Below are 27,781 nucleotides of genomic sequence, written 5' to 3' on the forward strand. Positions count from 1 at the left end.
AGAAGATGTTTAGAACAAAAGTCAGAAATGGCTATTGAAATTATTACGTACAGTTTATAATGTTTCCAAGGCTATTTACTTTTACTGTTTCTGGGAGGAAGGCGGCAGATTAATTTAAATCTTTAAATCCTCAAAAGTATACACCACACCTTAAAAATAACTGAACAAATTCAAAAAGTTTACAAAAAGGCCAATAACAATTTACTCACCCTCATTCACGAAAAACACAGCGTAACATGTTTATACAAAGAAAAGAACTAGAGGCATTCCATTTCATTTTTCTTATACTACTATACTGAAGAATTCTAACGGCTTGTCAAATCTTTTCTTTCCTTCTTGTGTACAAAAATGCTACCTTAATGCTATTTCAGAGTCACTGCCACGGACGAAATCAGAGGTTAGATAAAATAGTAAAACCACTATTCATTACCCTGTTCGAATTCAGTCAGATTTATGTTTGGTATGAACTGGTACAAATAGCAAGTTGCTCTAAAGCCAAATCCCATACATTTAACCAAATACAATAAGTGAATACAGTGCATGTCTACAGTACCGTAACAGGGCTGGAGACTGCTGCCACGACAATCCCGATGGTGGGCTGAGGGGACAGCAGTGCTGGGCTCCCCCGATGAATGCAGGGGACTGGCCCTGGCGTCCCTCCATCCACCCTCCTCCCATGGGCCTCTCCTGGAAGGGGGGAGTGCAGCTTCTGCTCTTGCTGCTTCTTCTGAATCTTGCGTTGCAGCTGCTGTTTGGCATCCACAGAGGGTGAAGGGAGAGTCTTTACTTGGGGCTGGAACGAATTGGTTTCAGCTGTTGGCACGAACGCTGATGTCTGCGTTGGTGTCTTCATACCTAAATGAATTGAATATTACCGGTTAACAAAATGGAAACTCCCTGGTGAGTGCAATGTGCGACTCAGAGGCACTAAAGCTGACCTGTAGTTTGGTGCACTAAAGCCGCACACTTCTGAAGTAATGCAATTTCCTGCAAGGAAACACTCTCAGTCAGGTATGCAGGTTTTTTTTTTTTAATAAATTAACCTTATTTCAGAAAAAGCTAACTTGTTTTAGAAAATTCTGGTAGTGATACAATCTATTCTACATACATGCCAGTATTTCATAACAAAATGAAAGATACCAGAACGGCAGACGATTACAATAAATAACCACTAGATGGCAACCTTTCCTTTTACTACCTACCATTCCCAGCTTATCAAGCAAGCTAGTTTATTCCCTGCTGGACATGCATGTACAAAGACATCTTCCACCTTTATGGGAAAGAAAGCTTGCACCTTTACGGGAAAGTTTACCTCAATTTAGCTTTAACATTTGTTTCTTTGTTTATCTGAACTACTAACAATTCAAGCTGCCTCAATATGCTTTTTAAAAGCCAGACTGACAAAGAACATAATAAAACTGTCCTCTTCTTGTTGCTCAGTTGTGGAGGGAGTTGTTTGTGATCTGAACACACTTCTTATGTAACCATAGAATGGATCGGCTGGGAACAGATTCACATATTCCTTTTGCAGCCACTATCTGACCAGTTTAAAAGGAAAGCTGGTTTCATTTGAGTCATCACATGATGAGAGCAAGGATCATGTAAATAACTTTATATATTAGATTTTGTTAGCTAACTGCAAGAGCCAATCCTGCAGAAAGACCTCTGGGGCCATTCCATTTAATCTTCATTTTTTAAAAACACTAACAAAACCCATAGTAATGTAAGGGCTACATGGTAATGCAGCTTGTTCATAACCCAGGTATATAAAATTACCTTGATCCCTGTGGTACTGTATATTCACCCCAAATCAAGGACATCTATTGATATAAAAATGCAACTGCTGTTGGCATTCAAGATCTATAATGACTTCAGGGTTAACAGGCTAACTTTCGAACATGGTGTTTGGCTAAAGTTTTATAGAGTGACGCAAACCTTGCCCTATGGTACACAGAACAATGCAAATAGATTGAGATACATACAGAAATGTGTGTGTACTCTGCAGGGTTGGGGTCCATTCCAATTTGGAATTGATGAAAAGGGAATGGGGATTGGAAATTGATTTTAAAAAGGAATTTGAAACGGAAATGGAATGAAAAAAATGGAATGGACTGAACCCTGGTACTCTCTCATATACACTGCGCACATCTGTAGAATCTGTCCAGTCTACGTCTTACCAGTAGGTGCGCCAGTCATTACAGTGAGCGCTGCCATCGATTTGGTACCAATGTAATGGCTGTTGAGAAGGAAGCGTGCCAGGTCCTCGACAGCATCGAACTGGCGGCTCAACACCTTCTGTGCCCACTCACAGACCAGGTCGCAGGCAGCTGACCGGACCTCCTCCTCTGCACTCTGCAGCTGCCCCGAGGACTCCATCCCTTCAGGCTGCAAAACACAGCTCTTTACTCAACATCCACATGGGCACAGCACCCATGCCTTATTAGTAACCTCTTACCTGCAGGACACTGCCATCTGATGTACATGCAGGCTGGGATTCAGAGGGCAAGGTTTCGGTAATGGGACTGTTACTCAAACTTGCATATAAGACACTTATCATGCTCCAGTGTACACATGGGTTTGTTAAAATTCAAGATGGAAACTAATCTTAGCTAGTCCTGATGGATTAAACACAATACCTGTGGAGCATTATTTTAATAATAATAAATAATAATAATAATAATATCTTTATTTTTATATAGTGCCTTTCATAGTGGACTAACATCACAAAGTGCTTTACAGAGGTAGGCTGTGAACTGTGCATTATATGCAGAGTCACTTACAATAGGACACTCATTTAACATCTCATCCGCAGTATAGAGCACAAGGAGGTTCACACAGTGAGTCAGTCAGTGGCAGAGGTGGGATTTGAACCGGTAACCTTCTGGTTATAAACCCTGGACTTTAACCACTGGACCACACTGCCTTAACAACAATTATTTAAAAGGTGGTAAAGAAGAAACGTTTCTATTAAGAAGATGACACTTGTTTTTCTTCTTGCCATATATTTCAGGCTTTGGACATTAAAGGAGTGCTGGGAAAGGTATTATCACTAGTTTCCCTTTTTCTTCTGTGGAATATCTTTTGGTTCTTTTATAGTATTTTACAGCAATGGGTTGTAGTTTAAAAAAAAAAAAAAAAACTTTTACATTGTCCAACTGCAATGAGACCCACAGCAATGGTACCAGGAGGCAGCAGTTTATCTATTGTGCTGTATGCAAAATATTTTCATGTTCTGAATTTAAGATTCTTGAAAAGATGGACCCAGTAATCATGTTACAAAAGCTAATATTGCATCAGCACACTATCTTTGTATCAAACCTACTGCACTTCACTTACCCCATCTCCAGTTTTATGAAAGTCCAGATTGGGCAAAGAAGGCATGTGGACAAACGCCTTCTTCCTCAGTCCACTGTAGCAGTACGTGACAAATGAGTTAAGGTTCAGTACAATAAACAATTACATGAATTCATTTACCACTGTCATTTTTAAACAAAGAAAAAAACATAACAGGTAGGCACATTATAAAGCTGCCAGATTGAGCTGCAAGTATCCAGCAGTCTGCCTCAAAAGTACTCGTGTGGTTGAAAACGAACTGCCCATGAAACACAGAGCCAAGGTTCAGTGACCGGGCATCGCTGGGATACCCCGGTGCCATGGACATCTGTGCTGGGCCAGGCTTCTAAAATGGGCTAAAGCCTTAATAAGTGACCATGCTTATTTTCAGCAAAACCAGACAGTGATTCCCATGTTATGGTTGTCATATATACTATTAACAGGTGAGCCAATAAGGTGTCAGTACAATTACATATATTCATACTATTGTGAATACTGCAACTTCTCAGAACCAATATCTGTGCCAGTTTTATAAAACAGTGTAGTGATCATTAGTTAAGACTGTCCTCAATGTGCATTATTGGATGTGAACGCATCATGGGGTAATCATCAGACACTAGTTCCCACAACACTTTGCCTTTGGGGGAAGTCACGCATCAGAGGACGACTGGTTCAAGACAGAGGGCAATGGTCTCACGCAAAGTGAATCCAAGTTACTCATGCTTGATCCTGTGTTCAAGTCTCTTAAGCTCAGTAAATTCATGACTTCAGCACCTGCGACTCTAAAATGAATGCTTTTATCCAATTTCAGTTAACCACACTTTTTAGTCAAAATGCCATCTGCGTAATAAAGGAGAGGAGACGTGACTTGCTTGGTGGCATGAAGGGACAGTCCTGACAAATGAGGCCCCTAAAGAATCACGTCCTTGTACTTCATGATGACATGATCATATTCATTAACAGTTAATGTTGTATGTGTCTTCAATAAAAACAGACTGCAAGCTGAACATTAAAAGTGGGTTTGATTTACACTAGAAGTCATATTGGTTTTCGGTTGCTATTGCAACCATTTAAACAAACATGACCTATTTTAGTATGTTATGTATGTGTGCGTGTGTATGTGTGTCTATCTATCTATCTATCTATATCTATATCTATATCTATATCTATATATATATATATATATATATATATATATATATATATATATATATATATATATATATATATATATATATATCTATATCTCAATTTACATAGTATATCTATCTATCTGTTTTAGTATATCGCTCTCTCTGTTTTAGTATATCTTTCTCTGTCTGTTTTAGTATATCTTTCTCTGTCTGTTTTAGTATATCTTTCTCTAATCTGTTTTAATATATCTTTCCCTATCTGTTTTAGTATATCTTTCTCTAATCTGTTTTAATATATCTTTCCCTATCTGTTTTAATATATCTTTCTCTATCTGTTTTACGTTTCAACTCATCCTACTCTATTCTGGTCATCTCAAGCTGTGTATATTAGCTTTTTTGTTTTAAATAAGGGGTCAGTGTGACTGAGCTAATGACAGGGTAAAGAGCTCAGGAGAACCAAACATCAAACTTGTGGCGCTCGCAACCATTTAAATGGATAAACAATGGCTGGATTTCCTAATTGCCACAGTATTCTTCAGAGTTGTATTGTGGCTTTGGCCCATTTCATTTCAGTTCTATATTTAGTGGCTGCTTGAACTACAACAACAGATGTTCTGCAACCAAGTACAGAGGGGAATTCTGAATCCCTTCCAGGGAAGGATATTTGGATTTGCCTCTCATGCCCAGACGACGTGCCTTCATGTTTGGAAAAACATTTTTCATGATCTTTCCAAAGTCAGCTGCACTCAGTGGATGGTAGCCGAGATTGTCACAATAGCTCCTAAAAATGAAAAACAAAAAAAGCTGTTATTTTCCATAGAACTTCGTAACACAAGATTTCTTTCAAACTAAAATATAACCAAAAGCAGCCTAAAGGCAACCAGCAAAGTAATGCAAAGTGTAGAAATTTAAACTGAATTCTTCAGCAAACAAAGTCATATTCTCTAAGAGGCACAGCGTAAACCGCTGCTCAAAATGGTCTACCGGTAGCACAAATTAACAGAATAATCTGAAAAATAGTTCATCTGGAGAGGCAGCAATTACCTGTGTTGACTAAGTGACTTTATATTATATTATTATTATACGACGGACAAAACCAAATATACATAATGAAAAAGATAACTTAATGAATCAAGTTTATTATAGGACGAATATAAACAATTGTACATAATGAAATAACATGTATCGAGCTAGAATTTCATCCTCAGGAAGATCAAAAAGGGTAATGCAGACCCTAAATACTCTCCCTCTGTTCCTGGGTTGTTCAGGAAGGTTAGGAGCCTGCATTCTCCGTTGTAAGAAACACATTATAACTGCTGCCATAACGCTCTTTCATATCAGCTGCTTTCTGACTTTTTGTGCCCAAATAAGACCAATTTGAAATCTGACTTATCTGTGCACCCTTTTAGAGCCAGTGCAGCTGTTCCTCCGCTTCATAAATCTCATTTTAACACTCACTGACTTCACTTAAAAATGAGCCCCACCTACAATTTGCCCACGTATATAAATTAAGGCTTGACATGCCTAAAAGTGCACGGCTAATGAGTGGCAGAGCGCGTTTTGACAGTGCTGATACAGCCTTAACTTGCCATACACACAGGGCAATTTTAATGCTGCCGTAAACTCTGTGCTATGGCCTAAATGCCATCGCAAACGTTTGATACACGACCCCATGTCGCCTAAATGTTTTTTCAGAAACAGAAAACTATTTGAATTAAAAGAATTTGACCCTGATGCTTCCAACGTAACCCTGGGGTCTAAGGTTGATATCTTAGTGATGCCTTAATTAAAGAGTGGATTCCATTGGCAAATTAAACTGTTTGGACGTGGCACTTACTTGTATTCATCATAGACTTCTTGCTTGGGGAGAGAAGTTTCTGGGTGTTCCTCTAGGTGATTTCGGATCCAGTTAAACGCATGCATTTGCTGAGTGCGGCTGGATGACATGGAGCTCTGATCACTGGAGCCGGAAGAGAATTGCAAAGCATTAACAAATAATATATTTGAGACGGCCAGCAAAGGTGCCCACAAAACAAGCGGCAAAATATTACCTTTTGTCATTGCCACTGTTGGGACCAGAAGGCAACTTAAGGTAGAGGTAGAGTTTTTCAATGTCTGTAAACTTCTCAACACCTTGCTGTAAAAAAGACAAGAGTAGGAAAGAGCATGAACAAAGTGAACAGTGCAATTTCTAATCCAAGATTAACAGCCAACATTCAAGATGTCCCAATAAAAGGCACATGAAGGTTTGGTGTACAAGAAATTTTCCATATACCACTGGCAACCCTGCACATCTCTCCAAGAGATTTGCAAAGAAGCAGCAGAGATCCACACCAAGAAAGCATGATTGCCTTAATGTGTTTCAACAGGTAAATGACTATTTGCTGAAGCAATCGCTCTCTCAAATAATTAAACACAGCCATCAATTTCTATTCCAGACACTAAAACAGTCATCAGAAAAAGGAGGGTAGAGTTAACATTTAGGATTGCAGTACTGCTTGAGCGAGTTAAAAAAACATTTTGCTTTGAGGCTATTGCTGTGTTACATTGTAAGTAGTAAGAGGCTACGATTCCTACAAAGTGTAGCTTGAATCAGAACTAATTTAGGAGTGAGTGTGCGTGCCTGAAAAGGGGTGATTAAAAAATAGTTTAAGTTTTGGGATACTAAATTGAGAAAATAACCAGCACACAGCAATTCTATCAATTCCTGGTTTTACTATGAGTTTAATAAGATACACCTGAGCTTGTTACCTGTACACGATGGCTAATCAAGCTCATAGTAACACCTGGAATGGGTGAAACTGCTATGCAAAAGGAGTCTTATTTCCATTCCTGATATGGAGCAGTGACTTAAAAAAAAAAAAAAAAAAAACTCAGTATGGAATAGAACGTAATATTAAGCGTGAACAGTGAGAGCATCTAATGTAGCCCCACGACGCCAAAACTGATGCCAGCATACAACCCACGCCAGTTCCAGATTGCAACACTCTACTTCTAAGGCACAGCAAGACAGGAAAGTCTCGCTGGCAAGACTTGCTGAAACAAACCATTGTTTACAAGGACTGCAGAGAATAACTCAGCAGGAACTTTTGACAAATTAAAAACGCATTTTAGCAATTAGCACTTTCTATGAATGAATAAATAAAATATCCAAGCCTAGCACCTGACGAACTGACTGCGTGACATCACTGGGAAAGCACAACTGCGTGCGTCCAAATCTGTAGGGATTTACAAGCTGGGGTGCAACCTGTAACAGCTCAGAAGTGCTACGTCTGCAGTAAGGCTGTGGTGCTAAAAGGCAATGGAATTTAATATCTAAATAAGGATCACTCCCCCCCCGACACCACACCACACCACAACAAGTTCATAAGAGCAATGAGTAACTCCATAGACTGCTGTAATCTTAAAGAAAATTAAAAAAAAAAAAATAATAAAACTTTGTACTACCTATAAACATATTTATCTAAAAAAAAAAATTATTTCCCGCACCATAAAAGTTGTGATATTACTTAAAGCTATTGCGCATGTGCACACACACACGCCTTGTTTTCTTGCATTAATCTACTTGCTTAAAATCTGTTTAAAAGCATCAGTTTGCTGGATGTGGGTTATACCCAAATGCAATCTGAAAGGTCTGCAAGAGGCTGCAAGCCTACTAGAAGTCAGAGCAGTTATTGTGTTTACTATGCACTGTACACAGAGTGTAACAAACAGACAAGAAAGGTTGGTGCATAAAGGCACAACAGACATAACATTCAAGCTGAACGAGGACACTAAACACTAATATAGCACTGTGAGTTACACTATGAATTTGTCACAAACAAATTTTTACGCAACACTGTCACCTACATGACATGTATTTAAAATACCTTAAAAAGAGTATATTTTTATTTAATTTTACTGTATTATAACATGGAGTTTTTGCCACTAATTAACACAAAAAAAGTCCATAATGTCAAAGTGAAAAATAAAACCTACAAATTGTTCAAAATGAATTATAAATATAAAACAGAAAATAATTGATTGCATAAGTATTCACCCCCTTTGCTATAACACACCTAAATAAGCTCTGGTGCAACCAATTATCTTTAGAAGTCACATAATTAGTTGAATGGAGTCCACATGTGTGCAATTAAGGTGTTTCACATGATTTCAGGTTAAATACACCTGTCTCTGGGAGGTCCCACAGTTGGTTAGTACATTTCCTAACAAAGACTACATCATGAAGACAAAGGTACATTCAAAGCAAATCCAGAATAAAGTTCTTCAAAAGCACCAATCAAGGGTAGGATATAAGAACATTTCCAAGGCATTGAATATCCCCCAGAGCATAGTAAAGTCCACTATTAAGAAATGGAGAGAATATGGCACAACTGTGAATCTGTCTAGAACAAGCTGTCCTCAAAAACCGGGTATCCGGGCAAGGGCACTAGTCAAAGAGGCCATCAAGAGGCCTATGGCACCTCTAAAGGAGTTACAGTCTTCGAGGGCTGAGCTGGGAGACACTGTGCATATGGCAACAATAGCCCGGGTGCTTCACAAAACTGGCCTTTATGGGAGAGTGGCAAAAAGAAAGCCATTGTTGAAAAAAACTCACATCAAATCTCGACTAGAGTTTGCCAGAAGGCATCTGGGAGACTCTGAGACCAAGTGGAAGAAGATTCTATGGTCTGATGAGACCAAAATAGAGCTTTTCGGCCTCAATGCTAAGCGCTATGTTTGGCGCAAGCCTAACACCGCACATCATCTTGAGAACACCATCCCTACCACGAAGCATGGTGGTGGCAGCATCATGCCATGGGAATGCTTCTCTGCATCAGGGCTTGGTAAGCTCGTAAAGATAGAGGGCAAAAAGGATGCAGCAAAGTAGAGAGAAATCCTGTTGAAGTCTGCAAGAGAAGATTCATCTTCCAGCAGGACAATGCCCCCAAACATACAGCCAAAGCCACACCAATATATTTTATTTATATATATAAAAAGTCGGATTCTGCCGAGTCAACACTCTGCGTAAAACTTTCATTAAGGAAAAAGCTTTACATATAATTTCACAAACTATTTAAAGGTTCTTAGAATGATTCAGTAATCTCTTGAGTTTTGTATCTGATCACTTTAGATTAAATTTGTATTAAACATTGTGACAGGTAAATAAACATTTGAGGTCATAGACAAAATGCACTGTACATTTTAAAAGTGTGTGTGTATACATGCATTATTATTTCTATACTCAAGTTTATATATATATATATATATATATATATATATATATATATATATATATATATATATATATATATATCTATCTATCTATCTATCTATCTATCTATCTATATATATATATCTATATATATATATATAAACACATGCTAGAAAGAGTTACAGTATATCCAACATATATTGTCTTGTCTACAATGTACAATCTAAATGCATACTTTTTGTCATATTTCTATCTGTTTGATTAGAAATCTTTACAACAGGATTTATAAAGAACAGCACGGAAATTCTTTATGTAAAGTATTTCAACTTTTCTGTTACGAGCAAGGTCTGGCTTAGTGGCAGCACTGATCTGACCAGACAAGTGCCCATTCTCCTCATGAATGCCTGTCTCCAGGGAGCGCAAAGGGAAGAGAAACCCAAGTTGCTTGCCAAGCTGCTTGGCTCAATGCTGGACCAAGAGCAAACCATGGCACAGACACACCCTGTGCAGCACAGATCCCTGAAGTCGTTGTTGCAAAACAGGGATCATCTTGAAAATGGGATTAGGGATGTAAACGGGAGATTAAAAAGAACATAACAGCGCAAGAGAAGAAACACCACTGGTAACACTGTTTCCATCTTGCGATTCACTTCCCATCTGTTCCGCACATGTCCCTAACCGTCTCCAGATGCACAATATCTTTTTTTTTTTTTTTTGGCAAGGAATGTCATTCACACACACACACACACACACACACACACACACACACACACACACACACACACACACACACACACACACACACACACACACAGCTCAGCATGCTGGCTCAACGCACCAATGCATTTCACTTCTTGCCTGGACTTCATCCCAGAGTCGCCAGTCAGACTGGAGATCCGAATTCACCTAAACAATGCAATGCATTGTGCTGATGCTTCCCTTAATAGCCAACTACCCTGCGCCAGTGTATCAGCTGTGGGGGTGGGGGTAGCTCTCCCCTGGAAAAAGTGGGAAGAAATACATACACAAGGGTGCATACTAGTATTACGTTTAGTAAAAAAAAAAAAAAAAGACTATCATAAGCATTAGCTTTATTAATTTGGTACAACATCTTTGATAGCACATATAAGCTTTGATCACAAGTCTGGAGGGGAGCCTTATCTTTTTTTCAACAGATCTGTTTCAGCTGTTCAATAGGACTGTCACCTTTTTACCAATGTAGCTTCAAATTGATCCACAGTTTGAATGGATTCAGGGCTGGGCTAGACACCAAGAAACCCCAGTATTTGAACATTTTACCAGTTATCAAAATCAAACTTTACAGTATATCCTGCTGCAACAAGCAGTATTTAACACAGTTACAAACATGAAGTTCCTACTGCCTGCACTAGGGGAAATGCTCCCTTGACCCACAAGGTCAACTCCCAGCTCCTTCGTGTTAGGGGACTGTTGTGGTGAAGGTCTGTATTTATGATAGTGTATTATACTGCTGCACCACTGACCGAGCTAACCAATGTCACTCAGGGTTCCAGGTAGATGCCTGTAGATCAGAGACTCATGTTCCAAGAAACGAACAAGACAAAGAAACCTTAACTCTGAGGAAAGATGGCTGGTTAAACCTCAACATGCAGTTGGGCCTTGAGCTAGAATCAGTAAAGAGCCTTCCAACACTGGGCATCAAACAGAATAAAGAAGATGACGGGGAGGAGCAGGAATAATTTACATTCTGCACGAGTAGAAGGGAGCAGGAGACAGATTCTAGCTCCAGGCAGAACTCTGCTACACAGACTTGAGGGAAAAATAAATAAATAAATAAAATCTGTGCAGTACCACCATCTCCTGCACTGCCGCAGCTGTAAATACACCAAATATTGAACACATTTTTAATTATATCAAGCACTTTACCTACAACATAAATGACATTAAATAATAAAACCCCCAACATTAAGACAGATAATGGTTAGAAATGAAATCAGATTTTAAAAAGGGGCTTCTGTCTGCATCGTTAATGCACTTAAAGATGAACTGATCCATTGGCTCAGCCTTCAAATCTCCGAAGAAAAACAATCTCGCCACAACAAAGACTGACCCAAGGAGGGGTTAGCAAGAACAGACATATCATCTGAACCGAACGGAAAGCAAGTGATCTGTCTGTAAGCCAAGAGAGCGAGAGAGAGAGAGAGAGTACTATGGACAACAATGTGCTTGTGTGCCACAATTTAGAAGGAAAAACAAAAGCTAGGATACCTACTTACTGACCAAAAGGGCATATTTTGAATCACTATGGCAACAACAAAGACTTGACATACAGACTTAAGAGCATATCCCTGAAATATTGAATGTAATTGTGCACATAATAAAACTGGGTTTACTAGACTAAATATTTATTCCCAGCAAGCAAATCAGTACGCACTACAGTTAACTGATGTCAAGCACGTCCAAAATCTTTATTACAATCCACCAATTAGCAGGCCCTGATGGTTTTAGATGTCTGTTGCTTCATTAATCCTTACTTTAAATAAAACAACCAGGACCAGGTTGCTAGTGCACAAACAGGTGTATCATTTAAGTAGGTTAGTTGGTGATATTTATTGGTAGAAGAAAGCATCTATTAAAAACAGCGGTTTAGTTTCTACTGCAAAGGAGGTAATAATGCGCCCTGCCTATCATTAATTATTCAGAAATCCAAGGCTAATTATATTTTTCAATCTTTCTCTCATAACAGTTATTAATTGCACAATAAAATGAAACTGGTTAACACTAACTATTAAAAAATCTTGGGCTGAGCTAAAAAGCAGTAGGATCTCAAAATAAATGGATGGCGTCTTTCAAGGACAAACAAAAAAATCTTTTGTTTTTATTTTAATCTGATACTTCTGTGTGACTTCAATTAGACTGCACTGCATTTTTGGCGGCGCAGTCACCACTGGTCTGGGAAGAGAATGGCCAAATTTACCCAGGCGACTACAAGCCAGACATACTAAAAACCAGAGGATCTGTTTTTGCACTTTGTGTGTCTCTCGCCTGGAAATCCCCCATCGTTAACCCTTGGAGAGCTAGGCATGGAGTAACATATCACCCACTGAGTGAAATTGACAAACTGCCAGCGTGCATTTTTGCCCTGGATACGGCACCAATTACAAGCGGTTTCTAAGAATAGATGCGTCTTCCCCATCTTTTCTATTCGCTTGTTTGTTGCTAGGGGAACCGAAGCTCATGAATGGCTAAAGTTATCAGCCACTAAGCAGCAGTAGTGAGGCAAAAAAGGTAAATAAAAGCGATGTAATCCTCTCATGCAGCCCGCTGGCTGTCAGCCGGGATTCAACGTATGAGACAGACAAACAGTGAGGACAGGGCTGGGAGAGGCTTAAAAAAAAAAAAAAAAAACGTAAACAAACACACACGCTTTAAAAGAGTTGCCATAGAACGTTCAACCCCAAGCGCACAGGACCTTTATTTAAAAAACAGCTAATAGTTATTTGCCAATTTGAAAGTTGAATATATATATATATATATATATATATATATATATATATATATATATATATATATATATATATATATATACACACACACAATATAAATTTTCAGCCTAACTTTTTTATTTATTTTATTAATTAAAGAGAGAGACAGATATAAGTAAGTAAGTGTGCACACGAAAAGACTTATGACCTCCAAAAAATTTTTTACAATGATATTAATATACATAATATAGTTCAAATATTCATAATGATTTTTTATATATATAATATATATTTATATATTTGTATTATTATTATTATTTTATTATTATTATTATTATTATTATTATTAATTGTGCCAAAATACCCCATAATATTTGACTTGAAGGAACATTACAGCTACTATTTAAATGGCATTTTTCATAGCTTGCAGACATTCACAGAAAATGTTTCTTCTATCTGCCTTTCCCCAGGGACATGGTAAAGCAGCAGCATTCATTCAGAGAGATGGGCAAAGATATTCCCTTGCCTTGCCCGGCACAGGTGCTCTTCAATACTGCCTTGCTACGATGATACATTGAAATCAGTTTGTGCACCTTGGTTTTGTTTCATCCCAAGCTCAAGTCATTATGTGATTACTTCAGTATTCCCTGTTTATTATTCTGTATTTATTGCAGTTTCTGAACCCGTTTTATCTATGCTATCTCGGTTGATTACTACAGAAGCTGTCCTGCTTTTCCTGGTTCAGTTTGTCTACCTTCCTCAACAGGCAAGAAGCCCTTCACACAGTCGACACTAGTTCAAGTCAGAATTTCTGGTCTTGTTTTACAATGTCCTTGCATCTTTAGATTCCAGTAATGTCACTACATTAAAGAAACCCAGCCATTTCCAAAAATGCCTTTAGATGTGGAAATAAAATAAAACAAAACTGTATTTGTTTTTTGATAAAATAATAGAAATTGGTTTGGCTTTCAGAAAAGCAAAGTAAACACTCACAAAAACAGTAGTACCTGCTCTTTGTGTGGCCTCCGGAATTCTTTATGAGAACACGTTTTCAAAAAAAGAACCCTTATGGAATACAGCTCTAAAATAAAACCTGCATGACTGATGCAAGAATACTTGTAAGGCTGCAATATCAAATGAGGTGATAAAGGCATTCAGGGCTGGTTGGGGCTGTACACATTTCAAGACTTGAGATTTTCTTTTCTTTGGGGGTGTTATACCGTTCTGCAAAAAAGTGTTATTTTTTTATTTTTTTTTACCTTTTCATTTTTTTTTGTTTTTCTTTTCTTGTGGTGGGCTGTATAGGAAATAGTGCAACACATGAGTTCTGGATGGGGGGGTATATTTACTGGTAAAGCTCACGAATAACCAAGTGCCTTTACCACTAAGCTTTCGGTAAATGTCTGAAAAACAATATATTTCTGTATAATTCCGGACATTAACCACCTTACTTGGTAAACGTTGACAGATGATGCTATAACATAAGATTTACCAGATTCAGACTTTCACAGTAACATACATACATTGTTAATACAGTGTGTACTTGTAGTTGACAGGGTCAGGGTTAACGTGGCGGAATGATAGTACAGCTCTGAGAATTACAAAGGGAGTCTGAAGGAGCTATATGCACAGCTGTCCTGCATTTGTGTTTCTTGCAGACATGAACACTGAGGTTCTGAAGCAGAATACACTGGATTTACATTTACATAAGGCAATACTGGTGTGTTGCAGCACACTGTCTTACTTATGCTTTTTCTTCGGTCACTGTGTGCATAATTACACCAGGGTTCCTAGCTATATATCTATTTTATAATGCGAATACATTTTTTTTTCAAAGTCTTAGCAGGGCAACATCTCGAACTCCATAGAGAATTCCCAAGCTGTTTCAAAATGTCTAAAAATGTAAATAAACAATTGTGACCGATGGGATATTGTTCGTCACTGAACTCTTCCCAGTGTGATTGACAAAAATAATATGCAGTACAACATGGTTATTACTAAATTACTCACCAATATGCTCTCCACTTTTGATTGTACTGATTTGCTGTAAGAAAAAAAGAACAAAACATTAAGACATAAATTATAATGCTCTTGAGAATGTACTGTTTACAATATTAAAAAGACACACACTGTACATGTAGGCATTTCTTTTTATTATCGTCATTAAGAATTAAGCAACTGGGAACTCGTATCAAAGTATCGCAGGTCGTTATATGTGAAAATTCAAATAAATAAAATGTGTGAAAGATAGATCATGACTGCACATACAGATAGAAAAACAGAAACACATTCAAATTAAAACAAAGGTAACGTTTTAAAAAAAATAAATAAATACAATCCTTTGACCTTGAAAATTTGAGCTTGACTCCAGACTACAACTCTCCAGGGCTGGGTTATTTCAGTGCTGTGCAACTTGCATCGGGAACGTTGCTAATCAGGAATTGTGATCAGGACGTATATTTACAGAATTCATATAATTCCATCTAAAAGCCTGGAGCATGGCAGCCGACTCATTTCAGCAGACTTGGTACACAGCATGGGGTAATGGGGCAGATTTGTTAGATGAGAGGCCTGCAGATGGACTTGATCCAGTCTTAAAGCATGTGCACAACACACCACCCAGTACATTTCAGGCTGCAGCCAAAGTAGGTGAAGTTCACTGCTGCAACAGTTCCTTTGTAAATCAGCTCTTATAAGTAATTTACTTTGGCTGTGTTTGTCCTCTATCTGACTCACCGACAGATAGCTAATACACAAGCTAGAAAACGGGATGCTGTCCCTTTAATAACTCGGAGTGCTTCTGTCAAGGGTGTATAGACTTACAGGGGTTAGAGCTTGGTGTACGTGATTAAAGGCTTAGCTGGCTAAGTAATTCCCAGTCAGGTGTCGGCTGTATGTGACCAGAAAGAGAATTCAATTGCAGGAGAGTGCTAATAAAACTGAAAGTAAGTGCATGCTGAGACCTGAGAGCCTCCAATGGAGGACAATCCAGTGGGAAGAATCCCATTACCTTCACATTTGTTTACGGGAGCAACTAGAAATGCCGAGTTTGTCTGAACAAAGCATCTCAGGGGACATAATGCAAGGGAATGGCATATCTGATCAAATGGATTGAAAAAGTAAAATGGTTGCAGTATGTGATAAAGATCTGCATCATTGATATGTGCCGAGGTTAAAACAACGTGGCAGTGAAGGTAAATTTTTTACACCCCTGGTATGGAACAGATTTTAGAAAAAATTATACAACACAGCTGGTCAACCAAATATTAGGACAATAACACAAAATGAACTGTCTCTATACCGCAGCCAGATCCAAGGTCAAGGTCGTCAACACTTATCATGCAGTTTATATATCTGCAAATATGAAGTCCCTACCTCAACTGGTGACGGGACATGCAGGGTTTGGCACTGTAGCAGTGGCTAATTTTAAAACTGCTATACTTTTATTTTTCATTCAACTTTCCCATTTATCACAAAAGTACACCGTTTTGTTCCCTTGATGTTTTTCAATTGCAAACTGAAGTTGCTCCCTACTATCAGATTGTACGCTGCTGTTTGGGCTTAGGTGACAATCCGTAGTTTAAACCCAAATTTGGTCCTTGACTTGGGCTTGAAACAAGATTGTTATAAGCCAGTTAGAACAGAAGTAATACCATGTTCATTAAAACCGTTAGCTATTAAGGGCCGTTTTAAATAAAAATGCACTTTTTAAAATGTATAATTTTTTTTAAATCAATTGTACACTAACAGCAAAAATAAACTAACATACAGTACAACTTCATTGACAGACTTTATACCCATGCTGGTATGAAGAAATACAAACTTCAACAAGTGAATACAATTTCCAGCGGCACAAGCTGTGCTACTAACTAACATCAAGATACCGTAACCAGCCAAAAAGGGGCCTGTCATTATCCACTACCGCTTTCCATTAGTGGCAGGACAAACCCCCTACCTTCAGCTGTAATACTGTGCAGTTGGTACACTGTAAGACAGGACACTGTTTTTTTTTGGTATGGCTTACAAACACTGTACCACCATGCAATTATACTGACAGTAAGGTTTCTGAATATTAAATAAGGGATGTTAAAAAATAAAATAAAAACGGCATGCCAAAAGAAAAAAAAAAAACTGTTCCTATTTATATTCTGAGATTATATACATTTATCTATCTCTTAATAACCTTCTGGCTCGATTTTAATGATTTAAACAGTGGCAGATCCAGATACCACCGATCTTTAATTCCAACCCCAGGAGTGATTTACTGACCCACATTTCAACATTACTACATGCAATAAAAACACAGCGAAACGAGGAAGGGTTGGCTTTATGAAAATGTGGGCGGTGGTTTGTTTAGATGCCACAGCTATCCAGGGTGCAGCAGGAGGGTTTCAGGCAATTTAAGTCAATCTGCTGTGCTAATCTATGTGGTTGATAAATTAACTTTTCTTTGCATTTCAAATTATGTTTTTTGGTTTCGTCCCTAATGAAAGAGTTGGTTAGGATTGGTCATGGCTCTTGCTTATTAAGCAGCTAAGTGCAGTGTATCTCTGGATTGTTTGATAGTTATATACTTAAGCCTCCCAGAGCATAGCAATAAAACAGAATGTAATTTTGAGTAAATGTATCACTAAGAGAGACAGATTACCCTGTACACAGTTTTGTAGGAAATAAAAAGCACAGTACATACTGTGCAGCTGACTTAGCCTTTTATAAACAGTTCATGGATATGTTTTTTAAAAGAACTATAAATCAGATGTCTTCTTGTCTATTTTTTTTTTTTTTTTTTTTTTTTATAGCTATGTCGATGACATCATTGCCCTTACAGGGTGTTGCTTTTTTTTTTTTGTTTATTTGGTTTTTTTGTCTTCATAGGTCCACCAAACACTTTCTGGATTTGCTTTCAAAGCCCTACAAGAGCTCATCAGAAACAGAGCAATGTCTGGAGTTTCCTTTCATTGAACGTCAAGCATTTTTCTAGCTAATCTTATCTGCAGTCCCAAGGGATACCTGATGCTTAGAAAAAAAAAGATAGCTTTCAGCCACATAGATTCCCCATAATTTATGCTGGCAGATAAGCTGGACAACAAGAGGTCATACTCTACTTGACACAGACACAGCCTCTGTGCGTTGAGATAAGGTTTACCCGAGGGTATGACCATCCATTAAAGCTGATGGCTTCTAATTAACAACAAACATAGACGCACAAAGGACAAACTGACCTGCCCTGCGCTGCGCTGTCAGTGTTCTTATGATCCGTGCAACACTGCAATGCAAACTTCTACAAAATGTTTCTGCTTGTTGATCTTTACATTTTTCTTGGTCAATGAGACACAGAAAATTGTAAAAAAAAATCTTTTATTTCAACATTTTTGGACTACAACTTTATTTTTTTTTAATCATAAAATGTGTTAGGTTTTTTAGCATATCCTAACCCACAGAAAAAAAATATTCAGTACTACTGACTAATTAAGCATGCAGATGCATCCTAATTTGTACCTACTGAAAATACAACATCGTTATCCATCCCAACAAAAACCTAAAAGAGAAGTCATATTTAATTCCATTCCTGCCAAAAAGTGAAGTTTTGAAACGTGTACACACTATGGAGTCTATGGATTACAGAATAATGAAACCACTTCAAAGCTGATAAATATTCAAAACTTTTTATTGTGAAAAGATCATTTTTTCTATGATTTATGAGTTTAAGAAGTTTTGGATGAAGTTTAAAATGATGCATAAAAAAGGTCACCAATTGAAAACTGGATTCCTCTTCCCAAGATGTACACAGTGTGTACTGTCATTGTGTGCAAGCCCAGACTGTTAATGCTGCTGCTCACTGCTCATGAAGCCTATTTACAAAGTATGTAAACAACAAGAAGGCAGAATGGGACAGACTAGGCTGCTCAGTGTCCGTTTCCTCAGTATGGCTGCCTCGGGGAGAAAGAGGATTGCCTTCTCTGTCTCTCTAAACCCTAGCAACTGAAAACAGCAGCGCAGGCTCAGCAAACACGAGGATGGCTGGAACATCAAAGTCTGTTCTCAAAGGACCACGTGAATGAGCCGCCAGCCCTATTTTTCCTGCTTTAAGAAATTATACAGCACTTGGCTCAGAAAGGCTCTGCCTCCTAAATCCATGTGCTACTGATGTGTTGCACCCTTTCGGCACACATTAAAGCCAGAGCCACATTAGGTTAGTGAGTGGCAAGGATCCACAGACAACAGCCACAGAGTTCCACTTTATCCAGCAGGTGCTATTCATTCTCAATGGAGGGGAGCAAATGACAGGAGGGGCAAATTAACAATCAAACTGAGTCCAATAGAGATGCCACATATCTCCTGTGTGGGCTTGCATGTGTAGAACAGCTCTAACTACAGTGAAACCACACATGCCTTGTTAATGGTCCACTTGGAATTAACAGAGTAGTCCGAGGCACATGTGAGATCAAGTGATCTTCCCAGAATAAAGTACAGGCTACATGAGAACTTGGAAACAGAATCATCCCTGCAGCTGGTCTTCAGCTCAACTGCTTGGTTCACCAGCCATGAACTTTAACCTTGCAGAATCCACAGGGATTTAAGTGGATTCCAAAGTACTTAACACATTTAATTAACACAGATCATCACAAGTTGTGATTACTAACTACCATTGCTGTACATGTTTCTTACTTTGCAGTTGTCAATTGGGACTTGAAATTGTTACACTGTTGAAGATGGATGCCCTGCAAGCTACCCATCTTTTTTTTTACTTTTGCAGTATAGTTCAAGTTGTATCAAACACTACTAAAGACATGACAGTTTCTCTGTGCTTTAGATTTAATATAAAAGGCTAAACAAACAAACTACGACATAATCCATCTGATACAAACACAAATTCAGAAGTCTATCAGAACAATCAGGATCTACTGAAAAAAGGCTAATTCTTTTTTTGAAGCAAGTACAATAAGGCAGACTTGGAACAAAATGACTATCACACAAGCAAGAAGATACTCAGGGCTCAAGGATATTAGAACCATCCACCCTCCAGCACAAACTCTGGTAATACAAAACCGTATGTGATGGACTGGAAATGATAAATAAAGGCAGTGTTGTTTACAAATCTCGTCTTTGAGATTTGTTTTAGTACCATCATTATTGCTAGACCAATTCCCTTTCCTGAAATGAACTTTTGTCTGGTGAATAAAACTGTAGAGAACATCTTAATATACCCTGACAAGCTCAGCAAAGGCAGCACTGCCATTGTATAGGTCATTTCCATCGCGTTCACTATGATGAGCTGGACTGAAGTTTAATGGCATCATTTTTTTAACCTGGCTTGAAAAATCACAGGCTGACAATTAACATTACAGAACAGTACAAACGATTCATTAGATGCATGTATGTCATCACGGAATATGTAATGATACTAATCCTAATCTGGCATCCAGGATGCTGAAATAAAGTCATGCTGCTGGTTATTTCCAAACACTAATGATTGCAGAACTAAATCAGGGTTCAGTAACAGGCCATCCATCTGTTTTAGTGAATTCCATGTGTTCATATGTCATGCAGAAAACTAAAGTGACATTACTTCAGTATGGTAGCCATACTGGTCAAAGTCACCGTGAAAAGAAATACAGCTCTATTCACTGCAGACAGCACATAAATAATAATTAAATAAAATATAAAACATGTATGGTTGCACCCACACTGTGCTTGTACTTATTGACACAGTATTTATTTTATGGAGACACCTAATATTACATCATTGTGTGCTTTATACAATGTACTGAAGTGTAAACAGATTTGCATGAGTTCAGGACTGATTCAACACTTCACACCTTGATCCACATTTACAATATGTTGTCAAGTGATAACGAGCAGCTTTCTCACCTCGTTCGTAACTGGTTGACTGCTTTGAAGTCTCCGGTGTTGAAACACAAAATACAAGAAAGTTTAACTGCAGCAATACAAAAGCAAAGCACATTTTGAAACGGATGGAGCTATTCAACATGATTTAGAGGGGAAAGTAGTCATTCAGGATATTTCTAAAGTCAGTACACAACTTTGAAAAGCAATGGAATTTGACTGGTAGAGCCACAACAAGATGGGCAACCAGGTGAATAGCCCTGCAGCCCATGCCCGTTAAGTGTATCGAATGAATTGCACTTGGTCTGAGAGAAGGGTGAAGACGTCAAAATGAGGGAGACTGGGCACTTCTGCAGGGACTCGCACACTTCTTCAGATTGTTTTGGGTTTATGCTCTTCACTTTCTAACCACCAATTTTAACCAAGCCGTTTTAGGAAAAGATTGTATAAAGTTATGTATTACTTAGGCTTTAATTGCACGGTACTTATGCCAGAACATCCTGTTTTTTACAAACCTAACACAGTGTTTAAAAAAAAAAAAAGCAAAACTAAGAACAGGTTTAATATAATTTAACAGTGAAAATAAGAGACCAATAGCTCTTCAGGCGATGCTGCCAAAATGAATAGGAAGCAGATGCTTTCTACCAGCTAGAGCAGAGATGAAGCATTCCCAGCAAGGAACTGCACAGTCCTAGTAACATCAGCAGCTGCAGCATACTGTACTACAGTATATTGGGGGGGGGGGGGGGGGGGGGGGGGGGGGGGGGGGGGAAAACACACACACACACACTGTAGGAGCAGACAGGTCTGGGGGTATTAATGATGCATTATGTCTGGCTTTATAATGAAAGATTGTAACATGCATTTGGTCCCAACTTTAAAATTTGTCAAAGATTTTAAGGACAGCGGCAGTAATGGTAAAGGGCTGTTAAGTGCAGTGAAGTATAAAATGAACTGGAAAACTAAATGCACCTTTAAATAAATAGTCTACAAAAAAAGTGTCAAATAAAGTAACTGCTCAAATAGTTTTTTTAAAACAAGAAGGAATAAAAACTGTGAAAACCTATGTGAACTATGAGAAGACAGTAGTGGCATTCAAAGAATAACACCAAGGAAATACTGTACAATATAATTCATATTACTTAATAAAAATGTACAACTTATTTACATAAAATGTGAATGTATAAAACCGTAAACTCATAATGATTAACTGGTTGCTGGGACCCGGGTAGGAGTGCCAGTGTGAAAGGGGCTTAAGTAAACACATTTCAGTTTCAGTACAGTGAAATGTAGTATGATGGAGAGAAGCCTGAATTCTAATGTATTGTAGGACATAAATAATGATACTAATGATATACCTCATTTGGAATTCTCTTTGAAGATATAACATCTATCTACTCTGTTCAGTGCACATGAATTTTAATGTTTTTTTAATATCCGATTTTTCAAATTGGCAACTGGCAGTGTTAATACGGACAATCACAGCAGACTTTACTGCAAGACAAAAAAAACAAGGGGTTGTAAATTAATCTTATTTTGTTCCTGGTTGAATCGAGAACAAACATCCAATTCCATACACACGAGAACAGAACCCTGTGTACTACTGTTATCAATGTATTTTACGCATCTACACAAATAAACGAAGCAATATAAAGCCAGTCGTCACCAATTCAACCTGATTAACACATCCTGTACTGCATGATAATGCAGTTCAGCCTATACATTGGTGTGTTTACAGTTAAAGTGCACTAGCTGCCATGGTTTCAGCCTAAAGGGAACAATTAAAGTGTTTTTGATCATATTTAGTTAACAGAACTACCAAGTAATTTCCTGAAATAAAAAAAAAAAAGGACAGACCACCTGGAACACAGGCTAATTTCATTTTCAATGTCATGGGTTATAAAAAGCAGAGTGTGGAGCTAAAGGCTTCTCTTTGCAATTCCGGTTTATGTTTCAAGCCTTCTTTTTATAAATGTATGACTAAATGCTCTTATATTTCACCTGTACCACAATTTATTTCAAAGTCCCTCTAGGGAGTACTGAGTAGATTAGATTTATCGCTGTGGTATTAAGCCCCTGGGGTAAAACGGTACTTACAGTGCAACGGGGAGAGAGGGTTTTAGAGACTGAAATCTCTTACAAATTGTTTTGTGTTATTGTTTTGGATGCAATGTCTTACGGAACTTGCTTACAATAGAAAAGCTCATTGTTAATGTCATAGAATGACTCAGAAGAGTGCAAGTTATCTTGCTTTCCCAGCTAAATACTGCTTCCTAGATCTGATCAATTTTGCATCGCAAAGGTGTTTCGACAACACATTCAGGATTACACTGGCCAACATCGCATCCAGGACATTCATCACGTGATGGCGTAAGAGATAATGCTTTTAACACTTCATTTTCTTGAAACACAGCCATTCCATTCTGTGGGAAGTTTACTATATTTTCATCACAGCTTATTGTGATGATTTATTGATTAGGTATTCAAATTAAGGAATGAGTGTTCCTGATTGGTCTCTCCTGGACAGCATTCACTAAAACAAGCGGGTGAAAATCTGGACCAGAGTAACTGCTTGAATTAATGGCATGAAGTATCACTTACACAATACTCAATACGTTACACAGTAAAGTCTGCGCTAACAATAGCCATGTTTGCTGCTCAGTCTCTGGAGACCTAGTTCATTTTCCAATTCTGATGCAATTCTCTGGCTAGCATAAACAGTCTGGGAGATGACCCGACTGGAACCTGCTTACCTCACTGTCCAGCTCTCCTTCTCCGCTGAGGAGTTGGTGTACTCTGCTTTCAGAATGCACAGCGACTTAACAGCTCAGTCCCCACAGCAAAACTCCAGAGACACGGACTTACCAGACTGATAAGCCCTGAAATGTTTTAAAGCTTTTTTTTTTTTTTTAATTAATAAAATAATAATAATAATAATATAATAATAATAATAATAATAATAATAATAATAATAATAATAATAATCTAATTTAACAGGATATACGTGTGTGTGCATATGTACTGTATGTAACACCCCATGCTTCGCTAGCACGTAAGTAGCCATTAAAAGTGCAATAGTTGCAAAAAAAAAAAAAAAAAAAAAAAAAAAACACTGGGTGTCCAAGATCTTTACCCCCCTCCCTGAAGGTATTTCAGGGATTCTGGTTATAGAGTGTACAATTAATTCTGAAATGCACTATTTGGTTTCAAGTGGTTGAAATTCAGTTGGAGAACAACTCAACACATCACCACTTAAACCAACTGCAAAACGACCAATTAGCTGTCCGTAATGCCAAAAAAAAAGCAGACTGCTCAAAAGCATTTATGCAGGCAGGTGCCGAGCAGATTCAAACAAATTGTAAACACTGGACAGTACTAGTTACCAAAAAGGTCACAGAAGTATGCAACTCTACTTGAAGTCATTAAGTCCTACTTAATGAATCTCTGATGCACTGCTATGTCTTATCTCCTTTAGCTGGACTCAGCAATAAAATTATTAAAGTTGTAAATCCCTGTTAATAGATTAAACATTTATGACTAAGGATACGATTGTGTCCTGCAAATATGCGTGAATCTGTAAATTGTTTGGTTGTGTGGCTCACAGCATTTACATGCAGCTATGTAGGTCAGCGAATTAGATTTGTATTTTGTAGCTGAGCGAGCATGTAAATGAACACAGATCCTATGTTACTGTAAAGTCTCAGTTGTGATCTTCACCTACATACAGCTCGTGTTAATTTGTTTTTAAAAGGGGGGTGCTCTGTAGGCTACTCAGAAACAACCAATTTAAAAACGCCTCGTTCTTATTACTGAAGAACACATACACGGTTTCACTTTAAACACGGTAATAAAAACAGTTATTTGACATGCCGATTTTGTATATACATTTACCGCCCAACGCGCACAGAGAAACATGAACACAGTGTATTTTGCTACGCGGCCGGTGTGAAAGCCAGTATCATACAATATTCTTAAAAAATGTTACATTGTTGTGAAAGGACCTTCAAGTTTTGTACTCTAAAAATAACATTTAAACTTGCCAGCAGTCAAAAGCAATAGTTTTTATATTATTGGTTTTAGTGTACTGTTTAAAAGCTCTTGTGTATGTTGTCTTAGCTATAAAACTACATTAATTGGTGGCTTTTTTTTTTTTTTTCCTCAACTCGCCTGTGAAATGTACTAAAAATCACAGTGCCAAAATCATATCTTTATTTATGACCTTTTGTTTATACATTTTTTATTAAAAAAAAAAAATGTAGATGCAAGAACATCACAACTACAAAATAAAAAAATGGTAGTTACAACGTTCATGGTCTCCCTCATTAATTAGTCATATTTACATGTTCATTTTGTATTTCAAATATTTTTCCCACACACAGTATTCAATTACAGCCATTCACAATGCATCAAGATACATTTTTGAAAAAAATTAAAATATAAATGTTTATATTTTTACAGCCTTAAAAGTTGCTCAGTCAAATCAGTCCATTTCTCACCTGAATGTGTACTTCAGCCTATTGGCAAATCAAGCTCAAAGTTTACAGCTATGGTCAGGTTATTCTTAGCTCCCCGTAGTGAGACCGAGAGAGCGTGGTGTCCAGTTTATCAGCAATCATGCCAAAAACAGATCACTTTCAAAGCTACGATTCATGGTTATCTGAAACGCAAAGTACAGTAAGATGATGAACGGTACAAATTAAAAAAAAAAAAAAAACATACCATCAGGACTAACATTATACATAGGCTAAAGAGATCTTATCAGATCTACTGATGTATTAATCAGAATAAGGTATGAAAATCAAAAATCAAACTGGTGGGTGATAAAAGGAATGATGTGATATAATTGTTTGCAGGCTACTGCATCCCATCTAACGTATAGTACATCTACCAGATTCATTTGTCTTGAAGCAGTTAAAAACAATATACAGCATTTCAATGGTTCTGTCTTAGAAGTAATTGTTCATTTATTGGTATACCTCATTCACTGTCTCCTGTGTGCCCAGACAGATCTACTGTATGTAAATTCATGGCACATTAAGTACTATTTACATTATTGTATACTCTACCAAAAATTGCAATTAGCTGCCGTACAGTATATCATGTTTAACGCCTTTAACAATGTAGGCTGCTTTAGTGATCTACAGTAGGAAATGTCAGGCCTTCAAAAACTGTTGGGCTGTACCCATATGAAACACTTCAGAAGTCTTTCCTTGTGTTCAAAACTAATTCTGTTGCAGGTTCGCTCACATCATCGCATCCACTGCACATGCTGCTAGTCTGTGCTGACTGGAACATCAAGGCTCATTTTCCAGTTTCTACTCAAGTGTCCATTAGGCTCCCTGTCTTCCCAGTCCTACTCCCAGATCATCGTAGGTATGGCAGGAGAAGTCTCAGGGGCCGAGAACATCCCAGTTCAAGTTAATCTGTCTGGATTAGGCTTTAAAATATTGATTTCTGGCCCAGACTAAACCCTTAAATCCATTTTACTTGTCTGTAATTAAGTATTTTTATGTTCACATAAAATGATGGTTTTCTTAAGAGGCTGTGCCAGCCAATATCTTGCATTCCTTGCCTATGCTTACGGTAACAAGTGCATTAGTAATATACTGTACATGCCCCACCATGACTGAAAGATCTACTGTATTTAAAGCTTTAAAGTGTGACAAACAGACCATCACCAATACCAGGCTAACTGTTTAAAAACAGCATACTCCTGAAGTCTGAGATCATGGTTTCACACAGATCTGGTATGAAATACATAAACAGTACCTTAGAACACTGAAGACATGCTCGCACGGCACAGCATTAGTTTCTGTTTGATGCCGTGCCAAACCAACAAGAACATGGAAACGTTTTTGTATTCATATTCAGAAAAGGCTAAATACAAAGCTTTCAGTTGATTCCTGTATCACAGGCTGATTTGCAAGGTGTCATTAGCTTTTGATAAAGAAGAAATACAGCCAGACCTGTAATAAACACAACTGTCTGATGAATCCTGAATGAATTTCACGTCTGGCTATAAATCAGGGTAACTTATTAATTTTCTCCTATTTAATATTGTACTGCCCTTTAAGATAACCCTGTTTAAAAAATAAAAAAACAAGACTGGTGGTTGAATTGTAGCAGGTGTTCAATGTTGTTTAGTTCCTTCAAAAACCAAACACATCACATCTGTAATAATAAAGACAACATCAGTATGACATTAACGGTTTGAAGGTGATGCATGAAGCGAACTATTAGCTAAACCACGATGTAAACTTCTGGCTATCTAATCACTTCTTCTCTTCACCTGTTTAACATAAATTAATAAATTGTGTTGTCAAATGTGACTTTTGCATTTAAATCAATAGAATTCCCCAACCAGTCTTAGTAAAAACTGTGAACTGTACTAAACAACCAGGTAAATGAACCTGCCAGTGTACAGAAACGCGGCTTATTTTATTCCACTGGCTACAATAAGTATGTAAGCTTCAGCGCGGTTTAGGGGGCAAATGTAAGAGGAATGGCACCTGTGATTAAATGTTTAATAAACATGAAGTATAACAGATGTGAAAGGTCTCATTTGTATGATCAGTGGTTACAATGTGGCAGGGAAGCGGTTAACTTTAAGAATACAGCACCTGTGCAAACGAATCCATTTACACATGTGGTGATCTTTCTGGGGATCAAGTAGAACGGATGTTCTACAAATGCCAATTGCTTCACGTATTCAAACCACATCACTGGGCCCACTACAAATGTAGTTAAAGAGCTGCTACATCTCTGCAGGATTTTAGCCTCTTAAAATAACATTATGATTGTGACTTTTC

General features: G+C 37.8%; 1 protein-coding gene across 1 annotated transcript in view; it reads right to left on the reverse strand.

Annotated features, from left to right (window-relative positions):
- Positions 1–27,781, reverse strand: part of LOC121294621 (DNA-binding protein RFX7-like) — a 37,786-nt gene that overhangs the window by 6,706 nt on the left and 3,299 nt on the right. The window contains exons 2-8 of the mRNA XM_041218518.1: positions 15,135–15,168; positions 6,518–6,603; positions 6,304–6,426; positions 5,131–5,247; positions 3,337–3,421; positions 2,178–2,385; positions 554–855 (exon numbers count right to left, since the gene is read on the reverse strand). Of these exons, the coding sequence (XP_041074452.1) occupies positions 554–855; positions 2,178–2,385; positions 3,337–3,421; positions 5,131–5,247; positions 6,304–6,426; positions 6,518–6,603; positions 15,135–15,168 (955 nt within the window). The remainder of the gene's footprint in view (positions 1–553; positions 856–2,177; positions 2,386–3,336; positions 3,422–5,130; positions 5,248–6,303; positions 6,427–6,517; positions 6,604–15,134; positions 15,169–27,781) is intronic.

This window comes from Polyodon spathula, chromosome 19 (genome assembly GCF_017654505.1).
Source record: "Polyodon spathula isolate WHYD16114869_AA chromosome 19, ASM1765450v1, whole genome shotgun sequence".
NCBI lineage: Eukaryota > Metazoa > Chordata > Actinopteri > Acipenseriformes > Polyodontidae > Polyodon > Polyodon spathula.